Raw genomic sequence first — 20,258 nt, forward strand, 5'->3', positions numbered from 1 at the left:
AGTTTGTGGTATTTTTTATTTCAGAAAGACTCAGAGACTTGTCAAGCTGTTCTGCACCAAAGTACTGATCTGAGGTATTTGTAGATTATCAGAAATATCTGTAGCTTGGGTCTTGTCTTTTTTACACTCTTAAGAATATAAGGACTTACTGTATAGTATTTCTTAAATATTTAAATTATTTCCTTGTGCTCCTTTTTACTGTCCCATTTTTCTGAATCTAGAGTTTAGTAGAGGTGATTTGCTGGGGAATCCATTGTATTCATATTAATTTACGTGAGAAGCTCAGTTTGGCTGATGCATGCAATCTTCTCAGTATAGTGACAATTTTCCAGTTAATTTGGCGTAATGTTCGATTGCTATCTTTAAAGAAATATTGTCTTTAAGTATTTTTTATGGTATTTTATCATTTATTATATAATGAAAGTTTATATTAAGAAATTAAAAAAGAACACTATGGTACATGTTAGTCATTTGCTTGTTAAATCTGCAGTACCAGCATTACGTTACATTTTGTTTGTATTGTAGCATATTATCAGTTTTATACAAAGTTTGTTGTAATTTTATTAAATATTTTAATGAATATGTCTTTGTGTAATACAGTATATTATGCAGTACTTCACCTTGCGTATAAGTACTGTAAATGATCTCAGCATACAACTGCTTATTTGCAGAGGTGTATTTACACAGGTAGTAAAGTGACTGGTAAAATGAGTTTGTATTCGGGGATGCTAGTACACATACGGTACAATGAAAAGTATTACATTGGTTTGGAAGCATGCAGTGACAATATAATATGTTTTACAATTCAATTGCAGACATAAACTACTAAACAAAGCCATGACAATTTTAAAAAAGTAATACATATCAATAAATATGAAAATGTTTCACAGTTAAAATAACTGTTGGGTATAAACATGCAGCATGCATCAGAAACAACTGATAACAGCCAGATTATACAAGCTACAGAGCTACTGGTCAGTAAAATTGAATCAATAGTGGAACTTGATTAGTAATACAGATGACTGCATATAATGGTGTCTTAGTCATAGGTCAAGCAGATATCTGCATTGGAGTTAATTTAATGACCCAAGAGTGAAAATGGTACAAGTTGCTGAAGGTAGACGGAACATAGTTTTTTTTCTGGGATTTGCGGAATTTGAGACAATGCGATGTTCCTTCTGAAATGTAATTCAGTTAACGCGCATGAAAATCAAACATTACCCACTTAATTAAATTAATTGTTGTATATGTAACACACTTGATTATTAAGCCCAATATGCTGAATACATTTGCAAATATAGCATCTGTTTTGTCAAAATTCATAACTTGCCAGGACATTCATAAACATTGTAGCAGATGGGGGCACTAGCACTCCCTTGAACCCTTAGGTACCACGCCAGACAACAGGTAAAAGTCCAAGACTCTTTATTCTTCTTTTGCACAGTGCAACAAGCACCCTCCACACTACTCATAAATTCAACCCACTCAACAATACTATTCTCTCCTCCTCGCCCAGACACTTCGCCCTACTACCACCCAGCTCAGCTCACTGTCTGGGCCTTCCCATAATCCTTTTATACACCCTGACCCGGAAGTGTTCCTGTCCAATCAGTCCACAATTCCTTATTCCTTCCGGGTCAGGGCAAACAGTCCTTTTCTTCAACCCGGGAGCACGTAGTTTCTTCCCGTCACATGACTATGACGTACTCCCCGGTTATAGGGCACATGTGAGCCCATGAGCCCCCCTACAATGACGCCTGGTGACCCCCAAGGTATCCAGCAGGGCTGTGTATAAACACTACAAAGTCCATGATGCCCTGCTGGAACTCGGGGCATGATCGTGCTGTTGGGAGGGCTCCTCCTGGCGGCCTGGGGGTGAGGGCCGGAGTAACATGCCGGCAATCCACCACAACATGCAATTTAGTACAAAAATACCATGTGCGCTGTAAATAGAAATATACTAGTATGTGTAATATTGACCGAACATTTAAAGATAGATTGTGGTTTACATAGTCTAAATATTAATAATAAAATCTAAAGCTAAAAATTTATTAACTAAGACTAGAAAGCAACCAAACAAAGAAAAAAATCCATCTGCCCTTGATCAGCCACTCATCTAGGTTTTCTTTGGGCATTCTTTTGTCCTTTTTGTTGTTTCAGATGGTTATTCCTTTTCCCTTCCTGTTCCATGCTAAAAAATGACACCCTGAAACCTGAATACAACACACACACTACCTTGAGTTTGATTATTGAAAACAAAATAAGGCTATGTTCACACTTACTCCTGGCTCCTTTCTAGACTTAACAGGTTTCCTTGTTTAGAATATGGCAGTGATAACTAATGCTCAGGACAACAGCTATGATGTTTTTTTGTTTTCTGTTTCTTTTCTTTGCCATCATGAGCTATGAAATTCACATACACCCTGCCAAATATGTTTTTATTCATTTTGTGCACATGACACACATTCAAGATAGATCTGTACACACTCTTACCAGATTTGAATCACTTGGGAGTCCACATGACACTTAAGGGGAATGGCAACACACAAGCAGCTCACTGGTCCTCACCCCTTACTCTTCAGCTTCTGCTACTGAACATTTCTGTCCATATACATCTATAGTTGAAATAAAGTATGTCAGTGCTGTACACATACTTGTAAAAACTCTCTCACTATTTCAGTTAAGTGGTATTCAGATCTGCACTCCTCTAATGCCTTGAACTGGGATTCAGTCTTAACATGTCAACTGTTCCAAAAATTCTAATTTACTCAATATAAAGTTGTCTATAGAATTTATATAACTTCTATAAAGTGATGTTTAATGAGTTTATCCCCTGACATATTTTGTGTTTTATGCTGTCTTTAAGAGCCTTTCTCCTTTTTTCATATGTTTTGGCTCTTCCCTCTTGCTACATCATTCACCTCTTCTTTCACTTGTTTTTTCACTTGTTGTTTGTTCCTTGTTCTCCACAGTTTTTCTTCTTTATTTTTCATTGTACTCCTTTTCATTCCCTCATAAGAAATTATTTCATCAAGTTATTTAGCTGTTAAGATCCACCTGGCATCACGGTGGAAAATGCAAGACCAATGTCTATTCAGTTCCTGGAAAATTCTTTTATAAAATTTTAGTTGTTTGTATTAATTCCTCTTCTCAACCCACAATATCATCTGGAGCTGCACTTAATAAAATTGCTTATTTTGGCTTTTTTAGATATCTTTGAATGGGGAAGGGTGTAGGACTCTGGTGGGATGTGGAATTAATTCTCTTTTTGAGGTTGTACTTTTCTTATCCCACTGTTCCACTGTTTTCTCTCTTTAAAATAAAATATTGTTAACCAAAAAAAATCAGTTCTTGATATGAGGTAAAACTCTGAATGGAGCCACTCTTTGTAGCAATTTCAATGTAATTTCATTATTCTATAGAGAAGCACTTTTATGTGGAACAATAGCATCCAAAAATGTTAAATTTGCAAAAACAATAAATAAAGGAATGCTAAATCAGAGTTTATGCTCATTAGGCATAAAGACAAAAATCTAAATTTTTTCTAGATAGTTGCTTGCAGTATAACATATTTCTTTTCCTAAGTGGGTATTTCCAGAAACTGGTTGCTATCAATGGCCCAAAAGAAGTCAAACCTCTGAATATCTTGTGACCTGCTAAAATCTGATGTGCCCACTACTGTAATTTGCTGGATAATACAGGGGTTGAATTATGAGGGAAGATTAAAAGAGCTGAGCCTATACAGTTTAAACAAAAGAAGATTAAGTGGTGACATCATTGAAGAGTTTAAAATTATGAAGGGAATTAGTACAGTAGATAGAGATTTAAAATGAGTTCATCAAGAACATGGGGACACAGTGGGAAACTTGTTAAGGATAAATTTCACACAAACATTAGGGAGTTTTTCTTTACACAAAGAACGATAGACACTTGGAATAAGCGACTAAGTAGTGTGGTGGACAGGCGGACTTCAGGGACTTTCAAAACTCAACTTGATGTGTTTTTGGAAGAAATACGTGGATAGGACTGGCGAGCTGGCCTGTTCTCATCCAGAGTGTTTGAATGTTCTAATAACTTATTACTCAACTTGGAACACAGCAAAACCTGCTACCTTCAACTGAACAGAAAATGAAAAGAGGGCTGACTGTTATATATCATGATGTTAGTTTCCTCCTTGATTTAAGGCATAGATCTGGCATTGACACTGAAATATTTGCAGTGAGGGTGGCATTACAGAAAACTCTCTACTGGAATAAAAGTCAGACTGTCATTCCATCAAGCATCACTCCTAAGATGGAGTCTTATATGTCTGTATGCCTTTCACATTTTCTTCACAAATGGCAGCAGTACACAATAGTCATATGCAAAGAAATTTAAAACTCCAGTGAAGAACAACTAATATCAATTTAGGCGACTGCTGAAAACTGTGATCTACCACTCTTTGATCGTGGTGGACACATTTATGATTTTGCCACTTGTACACATAACACTCAGTCTCCTTCCACACAGACTTAGTACCTCTACCTGGTTGGAATAGACATCCAGGCCGTCCAAGATTTAGTAAAATGGTAACTGCACTCTGCTAGAGTTAGACAGGAAAGACACAAAACCACTGTTCATGGTCTCGGTGTCACTGCAATAGGCTTCAGTGGCCTACATGTTTTTGATTACTGACTGAAATTAGCAGTAAAAATTAATTTTATCATAAAAGTGTGCAAATTTGCCTGGCAGACTTGGAAAAATATGTTAAAATGTATGCATGTAATTATTTTTTAATTATTTAAAAACAAATTTTCTGTCATGTTATCCATATGTATTGCACTTTAAAAAATGATAATATTTGACCATTTTACAATAAATCTATAGACAAACAATTTAATACATTTGGTAAATAAATAAATGACTCACCAATACTGCAAACATTCAGCAAAAATGTGCAAAGGATTAGTAGATGAAGTTTCAGCCTATCTTGTAAACGTCTTTTTTTCAGAACTGAACCAAATGACATTTTAACATATGTGCAAATTGATAATTTTTGAATGATTCGTTCTTGATGTTGTACTTCATTCAGAATATTTACTCTCCTGTCCACCGATGTTGGATTTTGTAGCCAAAGCAGTACATAACACACAGACAGGAAATGGCAGAAACAGTATGTTGCAAACACATGTGTGAAACTAAAATGCTCTATCAGAATTCCGCTTAAAAGAAATCCAGCTGTTCCACCAATGAAAACCATTGACTCTGCAATTGCAATACGCAGTGTAAGCCGGTGGGTGTCTGAAACATCAGATAAATAACTGAAAGCACTTAAAAATATTGCCACGTGCCCACCCGATGCACCAATTGTGAAAGCTGTCAAAATGGTCCAGTAAACATTAAGCTGTTGCACTTTTGTGACTGTTATTAAAATTCCTCCAGTCACCATAGAACAAATGCTTGGTAGAATCATTCCTAATTTTCGACCTTGCCTGTCAGACCAAGAGCCAAGAAGAAGAGATGGAGGTATTGATACAAGGCTCATAACTGCAGAGAAAGCAAGCAAGATATAAGATGATTTGCTCTGAATCACTTGATTTTCTTCAACATGATTTCCAATTTGACTGCAGATATCTTCACTATATAGTTCATAGCAAACCTGAAATACAAAAAGATATATCTAAATTAAACAGTTATTTTTATTTTAATGAGGCACATTATGTGTTTAACATTAAGTGCAAAATTTAAATGTCTGAAATAAGCAGAATCAGCATTCTTAAAATGTAAGATTTAATTTTTTTATTTTCCTTGATTAAATAATTTTATAGCTATATATGTAAAATATAGTCAAATTAAATACAATGTATAGTTTAAGCTTCAGAAATAGAAAACATTTTTGGTTATGTAATGACTATACACATAATTCTTAATACTACATACATCACCAATACACATTTCAGACATTACTAATTTATTTAGGTTTTCTATAAAAATCACATGTTCTATGTAATTGTTTAAGCATAGTAAAACTTCCACACAGTTGGGTTACCTGACAACTCTAAATGACCCTGATGTAAATTGAGAATTTTTATGTGCATGTGTCTGTAAACATTTGCTCCAATTGACTGACATCTCATGTAGGATTTCAGCCAAAAGTCCACGCTTCTAAAATGGCCATTACATACAAAACATTCCTATTAATTGAGCTCTGAGTTTCTGTGATGCAGAAATTGGATAGAAGGATGACTACTAATTTGTTAGCTTTTATCTCATTGCATAAATTAACATTCTTAAGTGCATAATACATCTCAGGTCACATAGCACCACAGGCTAGAACTAACCCCGGGGGCCCAGTCCAATATATAGACACTGGATCAAAACAGAACCATAAGTCCACCAAACAAGTGTATTTAGAAAATGTGGGAGGACAACCCACTTAGAAGCTGGAAAAATATACAGACTGTACAAAGAGTTGCAGAGTTCAAATGCAGAATGCTGGATCTATGAGGCTCCAGACCTAGCTGCCGTGTCAACCATATTTTATAAAGTAGCCAAGTTAAATATTTTTGTTTATGAAGTGTATGCCTTTTGACATAGTTCTCATTCTCACAAAATATATCCCACCATGAGAAACTATTATTGTCAGCAAATCTAAAATACATTATTCCATTCAGCCAGTGTTACTTGTTTATTTTGAATAAAAGAAGAAAATTACTGTAAGAGCCAAATCTTTAAAGTTAAGAGTAAAGTTTCCTTAGCCTGCTTCACTTGAACTTGAATATAATACAGTATCGCTTAACAAAGATAATGGAAGAATCAGTTTAACCCTCTATAAGTTATAGAAAATGGAATGTTCATCACCTTAACTCTTTTTGACAGTAGACTAACCCATAGATTGACGTCAGACAGCTAGAAAAAAACTTGAATTGTCAAATCGATATTAACGGCATATAGTTTTGTGAATGTCTGCTACATAGCACAATGCAAAAAAGCCTTAAGAAATGTAATCTACATATTTAAGCAGAATATCATAAGTTCCTATTTTTTCCCTTTTTTTTTGTATTATCACCTTTTTTCTCAATTTTAAAAACAATGATATTTGGACTGTAGAGTATTTTTTGTATGACGAGTCATACTAGTGGCAAAATATCTATCTGGTAGCTGAATTTGAACTATTTTTAACTTTTGAACTATTTGAAGACCCCCATTCAATGCAGCTTCAATTATGAGGATTATATTGAAACCACTGATTTTTATTCTTGTAAGAAACACATAGTAAATCCACATTTTATTCTCATCAACAGAAATACAAAACAGTCTGTCTCATACTGTGCAACAATTTTTCCACTTTAGAGCACTATTGGTTTGTTCAGTATGGGTCAATACAGTTCCGGTCAGTTTCAACTCCCAGCATTGTAATGGAAAAAAATGAATATTGTGTATGATAGCAATGCACACAGGAAGTTACACAGGCAGTAAGGAAATGAAAACAAAATCAAATTTGCTGAAGAAACAAAAGTGTATAAAGCTTTAAAAGCAAATCTTGATTCTCATGTATTTTGCTTTTATTTTTGAATCATAGATCTTTCAAATTAAATAGATAGTAGTGTGGTTGAGAAAGCTCTTGTTACATTGTGGTGACTAATAAACTAAAACAACTCCAGCACTATACGCATGTTTTTATTGCCTCAAAGATATATAGGTCTGTACTGCTCGGACCTCATCAGAAATGACAGGCAGAGAAAGATTTAGAGAAGTGCTGTCACACCTTTATAACTCATGCCATTTTACATTCTACTCAACACTATATACTTTTTTAATGTGGTGCCACTTGATGTTCTTTTTATCCTTGCAGAAAGCTTAGATATCCAGGACAACCTATTAGGTAAACATGACAGTAAATAACCAACAAATACAAAAGCATTTGTCACACTCCCAGATGTGTTTCTTTCATATGTAAATCTTGTTTCTTTACTCTAACTATTTCAAGCTGCCTAGCTCTCTACTACCAGTCATGCTCATTTCACTTTATTATTATAAATCTACTGTATGCATTTTAATGTGATAGAACCCCTGCTGTCTCTCCACACCCAGAATAAAGCGAAGTAGAGTTCACAAATATTGAAATGGTGTAATTATTATTTACGTCACACAGAGAAGAAATTACCAATAGCATAGAATAGGAAATAGCATGGAATAGAAAATATAACCTAGTTGTGTCACTGTGTGTAACTGTTCCCATTTAACCCATGACTATCTAATGGGCCTTTCTCTTTATCTTCCTTCACACTCCCAGCCTATTGTTCCTTTCCAAAGTGGTCTTTGAGCTCTTTGTATCGAGGGCATTGTGCGTTCAGTCAACTCACTTCCTTACTCAAAACTTCTTTTCCACTCATCGGGTAAGACCTTTAAACAATCTTGGGAAGTTCTTGGTCTATGCTTTGGAATCACTTCCAGGATTAGTGGAGAACCTCTACAGTTCCCAGTGTAGGACTTACACTATCATTTCCTAGTGCCCTCATGGCATTAAAAAGGCCAGGCTTCCAAGACAACTTGTTGATTATACATTTTCTTAAATGGGCATTATGATTAATTAGTGCTTCACCCTAGTAGTCTGGCAGGGCTTCCTGCTAGCTCTTTGTTACCTCACTGTCCCTCTGAATGCTTGATCTAGTATCCTTAATGTGAGTTGTTGATCAAGAACTCACTTCTTGGTATATCATTCAAGCAATAGTGGCTAGAAGCCCATTTTCTCACACAGGAATGCAGAGGTGGCATGCATTCCCTAGCAATCCTTGACCATCCAGACGACTTAGAGGATACATTAAATTTACAAATTCTACAGTCAAGTATTAAAAGTTTCCATTCATGCCTTACACAGTGCCTAACTTCTTGTTTGTAAAACAAGATCTCTCATACCATGTTTTAAGAAGATGATAATTAAAAATAAAATGTAAAGTAAAATTTACAAAAATGTAATATTAGTAGTAGCTCTTGGACATTTTGTATAGGTTGCATATCTTTTAACATTTACCTATCAGTCTATATATATGGTGCACAATACAATACAAGGATTGGTATCCTGGAATTGAAGGCCAGATTAATACAATTTGCCTAAATCCCAAATCAACTGGAAGCAAATGAACAAACTTGGTTGGATTATTGTTATTTGCATAGAACATTCAGTATAATAGAAGCACATACTGTAGAGAATTTTAGTGAAGGAAAAACAGCATCATAGATACACAACGTAATATTTGGGGACTGGCATGATGGTTTGGGATGAATTAGCAATTGATAAAAACTAAATAAGGTATTACATAGGTATGCCTACATCAGGACACACCTGTCAGGAGCAACTTCTTTTCAACCAAATTCTCATTACTTTAGACAGTGTGTTCAAATGACATATCTCACATTAGGCTTTAGACAGATATACATAACAATTTAGTAAAAGTTAGAAAACAAAAATTGAAATTGGAGTGAGTCTAATAATGTAATAGACTACCATGCTCACAGCAGGCAGAGCACATGAATGAGCAACTGAACTGCAACAACAATTTCATCAAACACATTGCATATTAAAATTATCAAGCATAAATAGCATAGCTCAATGGAACTGGAACTTACTAACGAAAAAACAAGAAAAATAAAATATAAACAAGTTAGAAAATATAGCCACGGTGTAACATTTAGATGTGTTTGCTGAATTTACAGTAGTTACATGTATTGAAAATTGAAATATTTTAACATTTTGGTAAAATACTTAATCGGTAAGACAGGTACCCATTTTTGTTTATTTCATATTTTGTAATAATGAGTTACATGTAAAAATAACAGCTGGAATTGAATGGAATTACTGTAAATGTATTAGTAAAGTGCATACAGTGTATGCTTGTTTTTGTGGTGTAAAATTGTCCAAGAATATTGTATATTGGTGAACAAGTTAAAACTGGAAATGCCTAAATTATTAGCCTTGATTTACACGTTCACCCATTGACATCCACTCATCACTCTCAAGCAAACAAATCCAATTGAACAGTTATTAATCACTTTAAATTAAACTTACTTGTTACAACTTCAAGCAGCAGCAGAAGTGACTTGTTGTTTCTGATGTTCATATCAAGTATAACCAAAATATGTTTGGCAAATTTTAATAATTTCTGGACTTCAAGGTATAATAAGCCTCCTTTATATTTTTTTATTACCACTTTCTGGGTGCTCCAGTTTTCTTGTACTGTCCAAAGATATGCAGGTTAGGTAAACTGGCTACATTTAATTGGTCCCAGTGTGTATTTGGGGTGTATGTGTGTTCATCCTGTGATACACTGGTGCCCTTTTCCAGGTTTTGTTCCTGCCTTGTGCTCTAAACTAGCTGAGATAGACTCCGGCATCCCCCACGACTCTGGTCTGGATTAAGCAGGCTAGAAAATGACAAATACTATACATGACATTTCTAATGCTTGATCAGTGAGTTCCCTAGTAATGAAATTACATAGAATGTGTTACTAATTCCAGCATCCATAATTAAACAGTCCTTAGTATGTCTCATATGAAGATAATTCTAGAACAAAAATCAAATTCTGGCACACATTTACTGTTGTTAATTTGTTTCAATTCACATTGATCACATTGATTCTGGATGCCAGTTTTCATAATTGGATGATTTACCACTATATTAAAAATATAAAAAAAAAGTATACAAGTAGTAGATTTACTATTAACTCTGCAATAGAAACAATAGATGATTTTTGAAAACCAGGTGCAGGTAATAGGCATTTTTTTTCACTAATTTTTTGAACTACAAAATATTAGGTACACTGGTATACTGTAAATGTGTCTTTTTGCACAACATTAGTTAGTAAATAAGTCTCACTACTGTTTTTTTGAGAAAAACATTTTCTGATGACATTATGTACAGGTCTGGACACTGCCTTAGTGTGTTTACCAAAAAGAATACCAAAAATATCACTAGGGTGGAAAGCCAGCACTTAGAGATGGACATGGGTTCCAGACTTCAGGCAGTCATTGACTGTAAAAGATTTTCAACCAAATACTGAAAATGATTATTATATTCACCTTTATGCTAGTTTGTCCAAATACTTTTGAGCCCTGGAAAATTGGGGGGCTATGCAGGAAATTGCCTGTCATTCCTGAATGGCTGATTAGATATTTGTGGTAAACCCCTTAAATTAAAACTGAACGTCTACACTTCAATCACATAATGACTGCTTAATTTCAAATCCATTGTGGTGGTGTACAGACCCAAAATTATGAAAATTGTATCACTGTCCAAATACTTATGAACCTACAGTAATTGTATATTAAATTGTTTCTTAACACTCGAAGGATATTTCCCATACCGATGGACGTTGGATTTGAAATTTTCTAATTATTTCATCAGTGTGCATGTCATGTTTCTTGACTTCTCATAAAAAGGTGACCTGCAAATGCCAATGTTGGTGTAACTCTAAACTTTATTCAGAATAGCAGACTGATGACATTTTTCTTACTTTAATTTACATAAAAGTCCCACATTACTCTTGTAAGCAATATTACTGAGTGATAGTACGAAGGTGTGAATTGCTGTCTCTCTGTCTTGTACTTGATCACATTTATATGGCCTTTTTACCTCAAAAAATCCTCTCCTGCCCTTGTTATTGACATTATTAAATGGTGTTGCCAAGAAATGAACTGCTGCTTCTGTTCTGCAGACAGCCAGATAACAATAAATGTGAAACCTATAATCACTCACAGTATTTCACTATGTGTGATGAAGATCATAGTAATTATAATAGTAATAATTACATTTAAATAGTGTTATTCTAATCTACTCCAAGAGGTTTACATAGATAGTTGGAAACCACTTCAACACCAATGTGTAGCACCCACCTGGATGATGCACCGACAGCCAGTATGCCCACCACACATCAGTTAATAGGTGGTGAAAGGGGTGAGAGAAATAGTTAAACAATCAGAGACAGAGGATGAATGGGAGACCAGAATGAAAAGCCTGTGAAAGGCAATTAAGCCAGGATATTAGAGTACACCATACTCATTTTGAAAGATACCCAGGTATTTTTTATTTTAGTCAGCACCTTGGTTTTATATCCCATCTGAAGGATGAAGCAAATAAGGATCCCCTGATGGCCTCATCAACACCTTAGATAGTCTACCATCCAAGTTCTGGCTGGGCCTGAAAATGCTTAGCTTCAGGTGGACTACCAGTTCTGAAGTGCAAGTTGTATGGCTGTTAGATAATAGATAAATCACTAACAAATCTGAAAATAACAATTTGGTGTTCCATTTATTTCAGTCATGGAAAGAGAGAGCACCACCAGTAGTATTCAGTAATAATACAAACAAGTCAGAACTACCTCATAATTTTTTGCATTAAAATAGATGTTTGCCTACAAGATACATTACTAATTACTTTACTTACTCAAAGAGTTGTTTGGAGTTGTTCTTTTTTCTACCCTATTCTCCGTAAGAGTGTTTCAGCATGCACTATATGATTTTGCCCCCATAGAAGGTAACAAAAGAAATGGACAGAGCACTGGGCACCAAGAAAGTGCACAAGAAGTAGCAGATAGAAAGAAGCACATGCAACAAAACAAAGAAGACCATTACATGTGTGGATCTCCTCACAAATGACTACAGCAATCTGTGTCAACTGCTTTGTGATTACCCAGCTTGCCACTTACTGTTGACATATGCATACCATTAAATAGGAGTGTATAGCTGTAAATTTTAAACTACAAGGGTAAATGAAAAAGTAAAAGCAATGTTAAATGATGTGGTAACTGCAACAGATAGAACAACATTTACGTGATGGTTTAAGGGTAGTTTGAACACGCACAGAGTAGCACTCTGTTATTAGTCTAGTTGAATTCTAGTCAGTGAATTTCAGTAGGTTTCTTTCTGTCTGCCCAAAGAAATCTCACTACAGGGCATTTGTTCAACAATAGAGGAAACCCACAGGGGAGCGTCCATGTTCATTTGACATTGGCTTAAACTAGACTAACAGCAGGGCACAGCACTGTGCAAGTTTGAACCCATAAGCCATTGCGAGTCGGTTAAAGCTTCTATCTGTTGTAGTTACCACGTAATTTTCCAATTGCCATTACTTTTTGATTTACCGTTGTAATTACATAGAAAAATGCTAGTTTCTGGTTTATGTGTTCTTGTACTGTATGTACCCAGCAGAAGGAAAAATGTAGCTTTGCTTTTCATGATTAAATACTGAAAAAATTTTATACCAAGCAGCAGTGCCACTCTGAAAACATCCATCCATTATCCAACCCGCTGAATCCGAACACTGGGGTCTGTTGGAGCCAATCCCAGCCAACACAGGGCACAAGGAAGGAACCAATCCTGGGCAGGGTGCCAACCCACCGCAGGACACACACAAACACACCCAGCACACACTAGGGCCAATTTAGAATCATCAATCCACCATGTCTTTGGACTGTGGGAGGAAACCCACGCAGACACGGGGAGAACATGCAAACTCCATGCAGGGAGGACCCAGGAAGTGAACCCAGGTCTCCTAACTGCAAGGCAGCAGTGCTACCACTGCGCCACCGTCTCTGAAAACATTTTCAATTTGAAGAAACATGCTAACATTTAAATTAAAAATATATGCAAACAAGATTTTGTAAGCCATTAAATTATGAACTTTAATGTACACTCTATCCCATGCTAGACTACCCATATAGTTAGTGGCAGGGCACTTGGGATGCCCTATCAGAATTTTGAACTGATGGGCTATTAGTGAGGAAAAAAACAAGCACATAAAAGAAATTTAGTGTAGCATCAGTGTTTATAGACCCTAAAAACATGTGGATGTTCATTTCCATGTTAAATCAGTTTTTGTACTCCTATCATCTCCAGAGACTGAAGATATTGACAGAACAGGTGGAAAGTACATTTCATTTACACAGGGTTACTATTTATGTTTTTATGGTTACACCCAGGTTCATTTCCATGTTAAAATCAGTTTTTGTACTCATAACATCTTCAGAGGCTGAAGATCGTTACAGAACAGGTAGAAAGTGGGTGTAGATACAAGGGGGTCAAGACAAATCATTCAGAAAAGTTGCAAAGAATGTATTTTTTTTATCCACTAGGTGGAAACAAAAGCATGAATATAATATTGAATCACCATTTCTTTTTCTTGCAGCACAGCATCAAATACCTGCAGTAACTCCCATCACAAGCAATCTTTTGTTGATGACTTTGATTATGCACTGTAAGATGAAAATTTTGGGCTCTCAGAACAATGAATAATGAGAGTGTTACTGGAAAGCAGCATTAGTGGTGCAACACATATTGCAAAAAGCGTGACTTACCATTGCAAGCAAATGGTCGCCTTAAGCGGTAATGTACACTTTAAAATTAATGTGTGAAGTGTTCATACAGTTCTGAGTTAATCACAATTTAAGTAATAAAAAATTAAGTTGACATTTTTTACAAAAAGTGAGTTTTTCTGAATACAAAAATTCAGTCTAAAGCCACGGTGAAGAAAAAAAAATCAGCTTCAAAGAAGTTAATCAATAGGTATATAATATAATGTATAATGTGGTACCTAGGCCTTTTAACAAAAATTAGAACAGATGTTCACAAAAAAAAAAGGTTTAAGACCCTTTAGCCTTTATGCAGACAGCTGTGCATACTTTGATTTTTTTATTTGGTAGCTATTATGACTACAAAGACAACAAAAACAAGCTTGGTTTTCTGATAAGGCACCATCAGTCAAACCAATTTTCTGCATGATCAAAGAAGAATAAAAACTAAATGGCAGAGAAAATGTAAAGGCTTTTTTATGAATTTAGCAGTAGGTAGGTGGTTTCACAGGTTTGTATTTTGAGTAGGTGGTTTCACAAATTTGTATTTTGAAAAATAAAATAAATATTTCAAATGAAAAATTGCTAGTACTGTTTGTTGTCATGTTTTTTGTGTTGCATTGCTTAATATATTATGCATAGAGCATTACTGAATTATTTGTAAAAGTACTGTGCTTAGAATAAATCTTGCTGAATTAAGATAATTATGGAGATACTATTTGAAGAATTATAAAAGGATTATTACTAGAACTAGTAATATATTTTCACTGATACTTATTAGGTTATGACACAGTGCAGGCATAAAATGATGCAAAATGTAGGCATATCTCAGTATGTTGTACATCACCTGGCATTAGTTTTTTACATTATTATTAGCTTTGTGTCTCTGTTTTAGGCAACATGAAATGTTACATGATCCTATTTAGAGGAGAGGAGAGAAGAGAAGAGAACAGGTATGGCTTTATTCCTTGAATTTTTAAAAGTGGTTTCTAAATGCAGGGCAAGTCTGATTGTGCCGTTCAACTCTGAAAAACGTTACTGCTTTTGGGTGTTCTGGGGAGATGTTCATATTAATGGAAAAAAATTCTCTTTTTCAGTGTGGGGATAACTGTTACTCATTTTTTCCTTTTGATGGTGCATGCAGATAAAGCCCTTAACTAAGATCATATTAATAACTCAAACATAATTTTACAATTCATGAGATATTTTATTTGATTATATATATAAATTATATATTATATTGATTATATATTAGTTAATTTATTTAAAATCAATGCATATTTACTCATCACATTCTTTAAAGTGTCGGCATCTGGTCAATTTTACTTACTATAAAAATTTACTTAGGTATAAAAAAATGGAATATTCCCTGAAAGTAACAATTAAATCTTATACAATAGCATTAAAAATTATGAGTGCCATTAATGCTGTAATAATACCACTATAAATAAATACAATGCACAATATAAATGCAAGCCAGGGAGGAATACCAATATGTGGTGTTGTGAATTATATGGCTAGAGGAAAAGAAAAATATTTTTAAGTCTGAAGGTGTAATATTTTTATACTGGTGTAAAGTTTCATGGTGTAAACTTAACTAGTAAACCAAAAATTTTAAATATTAATTTTAACTCTAATAAAAACAGCAAACCTAGAAACAGCTAATTTCATTTACTTTTTTTGTTAATTGTGAAACTGAACTTGAAAATCAAAGTGCCAGAATATAGTGTATTTATAACTTTTTTTTATGGCTGCAAGACAGAAATAACCATTTTTTTCATTTTTCGGATCCACATTAATAAATCCACTCACTAACCATAATTAGTTTTAGTTTCAGTTATTTGTCTAAGTTGGCTTCTGTCTTATTCCAGGCTGTGTCCCATGAACTCTGGAATGAGATTAAACCCTTTGACACCCTGAGCAGTCCAGTACCGGGCCAAGCAATTGTTCAAACATTGCCCCAAACTGACACAAAATAATGCCTCATTTGCCAGCGATGCGTGTTGACTTCACACTCCTTGTAATCAAATTTTTACAATATTTACAGTTGACTTTTAGTCTGGTGTGAAATCATACATATGGTGTTTCATAAATTGTCACAAAAGATATTTGAAAAAAATCATAGTTATTGTTCTGTATAAGGGATACCCAAATGTTATGCATCAATCAAAAGGTCCCGACCAATAAATTTCAACCAATGTTGTAAACCTTCCCACCGACCAAGGGCACGTGAACTACAGGCTGAAAACAGGAAACAGCATTACAAAATTTCTTCTGATTTTTCATGTATTCTTGCATAATACTTTACAACAACACATATCTGCAAATGACACATCAGTACTCATAGTATATTCTTCTGATTAAAACAAGTCCAAGCACATTATTATACAATGCATCAATTATGAGATATCCTCCAAATAAAAGGGGGCACGGGCCACCTTTGACAGGTACCTCCTCAAAATATCCTCCAAATAAGAGGGGGCACGGGCCACCTTCGACAGGTACCTCCTCACATTAGCTCTGACTCAATAGGTCACACGCTCACAAACCTTATACCATTGGAGGGAATAATACATATATATATAATGAAGACATTGATATCAAAAGAAAGCAGTAGCAGAAGACCTGTATCTGAAGCTGTGGCTGTTTTTCAGTCCAAAGCAGACAGTAGTACAGAAGAAGAGTTTCCTGAGTAAGAAAACTTGCTTACTTCGCGTAATTTGTATTTAGCTTCGTTTTAATCAATGTAGATTGTTGTTACAAGAAAGTATTGTATGTAATGTTTGATTGACAGTGTAATTGTGTTGTCCTTGTCATGAGTGTTGCTGGCATATATATATATATATATATATATATATATATATATATATATATATATATATATATATATATATATATACACACATACACACACATGCATATAAACATATATATACATACACACACACACACATATATATATATACATATACATATATATGCATATATATACTTTGTACATATACATGTATATATATATATACATACAGTATACACATATATACATATACACATATACATATATAGCAAAATACCCGCGCTTTGCAGCAGAGAAGTAGTTTGTTAACGAAGTAATGAAAAAGAAAAGGAAACATTTTAATAATAACGTAACATGATTGACAATGTAATTCTTTTGTCATTGTCATGAGTGTTGCTGGCAACACATATCTATACATACATATCTACATACAGGTGCCGATCATAAAATTAGAATATCATGACAAAGTTGATTTATTTCAGTAATTCCATTCAAAAAGTGAAACTTGTATATTAGATTCATTCATTACACACAGACTGATGTATTTCAAATGTTTATTTCTTTTAATTTTGATGATTATAAGTGACAACTAATGAAAGTCCCAAATTCAGTATCTCAGAAAATTAGAATATTGTGAAAAGGTTCAATATTGAAGACACCTGGTGCCACACTACAATCAGCTAATTAACTCAAAACACTTGCAAAAGCCTTTAAATGGTCTCTCAGTCTAGTTCTGTAGGCTACACAATCATGGGGAAGACTGCTGACTTGTCAGTTGTCCAAAAGACGACCATTGACACCTTGCACAAGTAGGGCAAGACACAAAAGGTCATTGCTAAAGAGGCTGGCTGTTCACAGAGCTCTGTGTCCAAGCACATTAATAGAGAGGCAAAGGGAAGGACAAGATGTGGTAGAAAAAAGTGTACAAGCAATAGGGATAACCACACCCTGGAGAGGATTGTGAAACAAAACTCATTGAAAATTGTGGGGGAGATTCACAAAGAGTGGACTGCAGCTGGAGTCAGTGCTTCAAGAACCACCATGCATAGACGTATGCAAGACATTCGTTTCAGCTGTTGCATTCCTTGTGTCAAGCCACTCTTGAACAAGAGACAGAGTCAGAAGCGTCTCGACTGGACTGCTGCTGTGTGGTCCAAAGTTATGTTCTCTGATGAAAGTAAATTTTGCATTTCCTTTGGAAATCAAGGTCCCAGAGTCTGGGGGAAGAGAGGATAGGCACAGAATCCACGTTGCTTGAGGTCCAGTGTAAAGTTGCCACAGTCAGTGATGGTTTGGGGTGCCATGTCATCTGCAGGTGTTTGGTCCATTGTGTTTTCTGAGGTCCAAGGTCAATACAGCTGTCTACCAGGAAGTTTTAGAGCATTTCATGCTTCCTGCTGCTGACGAACTATGGAGATGCAGATTTCATTTTCCAACAGAACCTGGCACCTGCACAAAGTGCCAAAGCTACCAGTACCTGGTTTAAGGACCATGGTATCCCTGTTCTTGATTGGCCAGCAAACTCGCCTGACGTGAAGAGGGAGATGCAATACGCCAGACCCAACAATTCAGAAGAGCTGAAGGCCACTATCAGAGCAACATGGGCTCTCATAACACCTGAGCAGTGCCACAGACTGATCAACTCCATGCCACACCGCATTGCTGCAGTAATCCAGGCCAAAGGAGCCCCAACTAAATATTGAGTGCTGTACATGCGAATACTTTTCATGTTCATACCTTTCAGTTGGCCAACATTTCTAAAAATCCTTTTTTTGCATTGGTCTTAATTGATATTCTAATTTTCCGAGATACTGAATTTGGGACTTTCATTAGTTGTCAGTTATAATCAACAAAATTAAAAGAAATAAACATTTGAAATACATCAGTCTGTGTGTAATGAATGGAAGGAGGTTTACACTGAGTATGGCTTTACCAAAACAATTATTGATGGCGAATAAAGTATCGATTATTCATAAAGCTTTAATTGGTGATCTGTTTTTCTGTGTTAACCTCACATTTTTTCATACTTCTTCTCAAACCAAGGGGGCGCGAGGGTAAAATGAATCGGGAAGCGCTAATATATATATATATTGAATATATTGAAATAGTTTTACTGTCAAATAAGGCAAACAGTATGCGTCACCCTAATTCTGGGCTTATCAGGCAGTACACACTCACTGCACCCCCTATCGGGAATCAAACCTCGGATGCAGGGCCGGATTTAGATGAAAAGAGGCCCTAGGCTATTCCACTTATGAGGCCCTTTCACCTCCCATTTTTAAGTTTGTTCAAATTGCTAACAATTTGAATGTAGGCCCCTCTTGATCTTGAGGCCCTAGGCAGAAGCCTAGTTAGCCTATAGGAAAATCCGGCCCTGCTCGGACGTCAGCGCTAATGGCGAAGCCTCTTATGTTGTGCCACGGTGTGTGGTTTTGTTTATTTGACAGTATGTAGATCGGGTGTGCATATATATATATATATATATATATATATATATATATATATATATATATATATATATATATATATATATATATATATATATATATATACTAGCAAAATACACGCGCTTCGCAGCGAAGTAGTGTGTTAAAGAAGCAATGATATTTACACACACACACATAAACATATATATATACATATCTATACATATACACATATACTGCTCAAAAGAATTAAAGGAACACTTTTTAATCAGAGTATAGCATAAAGTCAATGAAACTTATGGGATATTAATCTGGTCAGTTAATGAAATTAACAACAGATGCACTAGAGGGGCAACAATGAGATGACCCCCAAAAACAGGAATGGTTTAACAGGTGGAGGCCACTGACATTTTTCCCTCCTCATCTTTTCTGACTGTTTCTTCACTAGTTTTGCATTTGGCTACAGTCAGTGTCACTACTGGTAGCATGAGGTGATACCTGGACCCTACAGAGGTTGCACAGGTAGTCCAACTTCTCCAGGATGGCACATCAATACGTGTCATTGCCAGAAGGTTTGCTGTGTCTCCCTGCACAGTCTCAAGGGCATGGAGGAGATTCTAGGAGACAAGCAGTTACTCTAGGAGAGCTGGAGAGGGCCATAGAAGGTCCATAACCCATCAGCAGGACCAGTATCTGCTCCTTTGGGCAAGG

General features: G+C 35.4%; 1 protein-coding gene across 3 annotated transcripts in view; it reads right to left on the bottom strand.

Moving 5' to 3' along the window:
• zgc:174356 (uncharacterized protein LOC100137120 homolog) overlaps window positions 1–20,258 on the bottom strand; it is a 240,705-nt gene that overhangs the window by 169,020 nt on the left and 51,427 nt on the right. For all 3 annotated transcript variants that reach the window (XM_039748386.1, XM_039748385.1, XM_039748387.1), the window contains one exon: window positions 4,909–5,638. In XM_039748386.1, the coding sequence (XP_039604320.1) occupies window positions 4,909–5,638 (730 nt within the window). The remainder of the gene's footprint in view (window positions 1–4,908; window positions 5,639–20,258) is intronic.

The sequence above is a fragment of the Polypterus senegalus genome, chromosome 3 (assembly GCF_016835505.1).
Source record: "Polypterus senegalus isolate Bchr_013 chromosome 3, ASM1683550v1, whole genome shotgun sequence".
Taxonomy (NCBI): Eukaryota; Metazoa; Chordata; class Cladistia; order Polypteriformes; family Polypteridae; genus Polypterus; species Polypterus senegalus.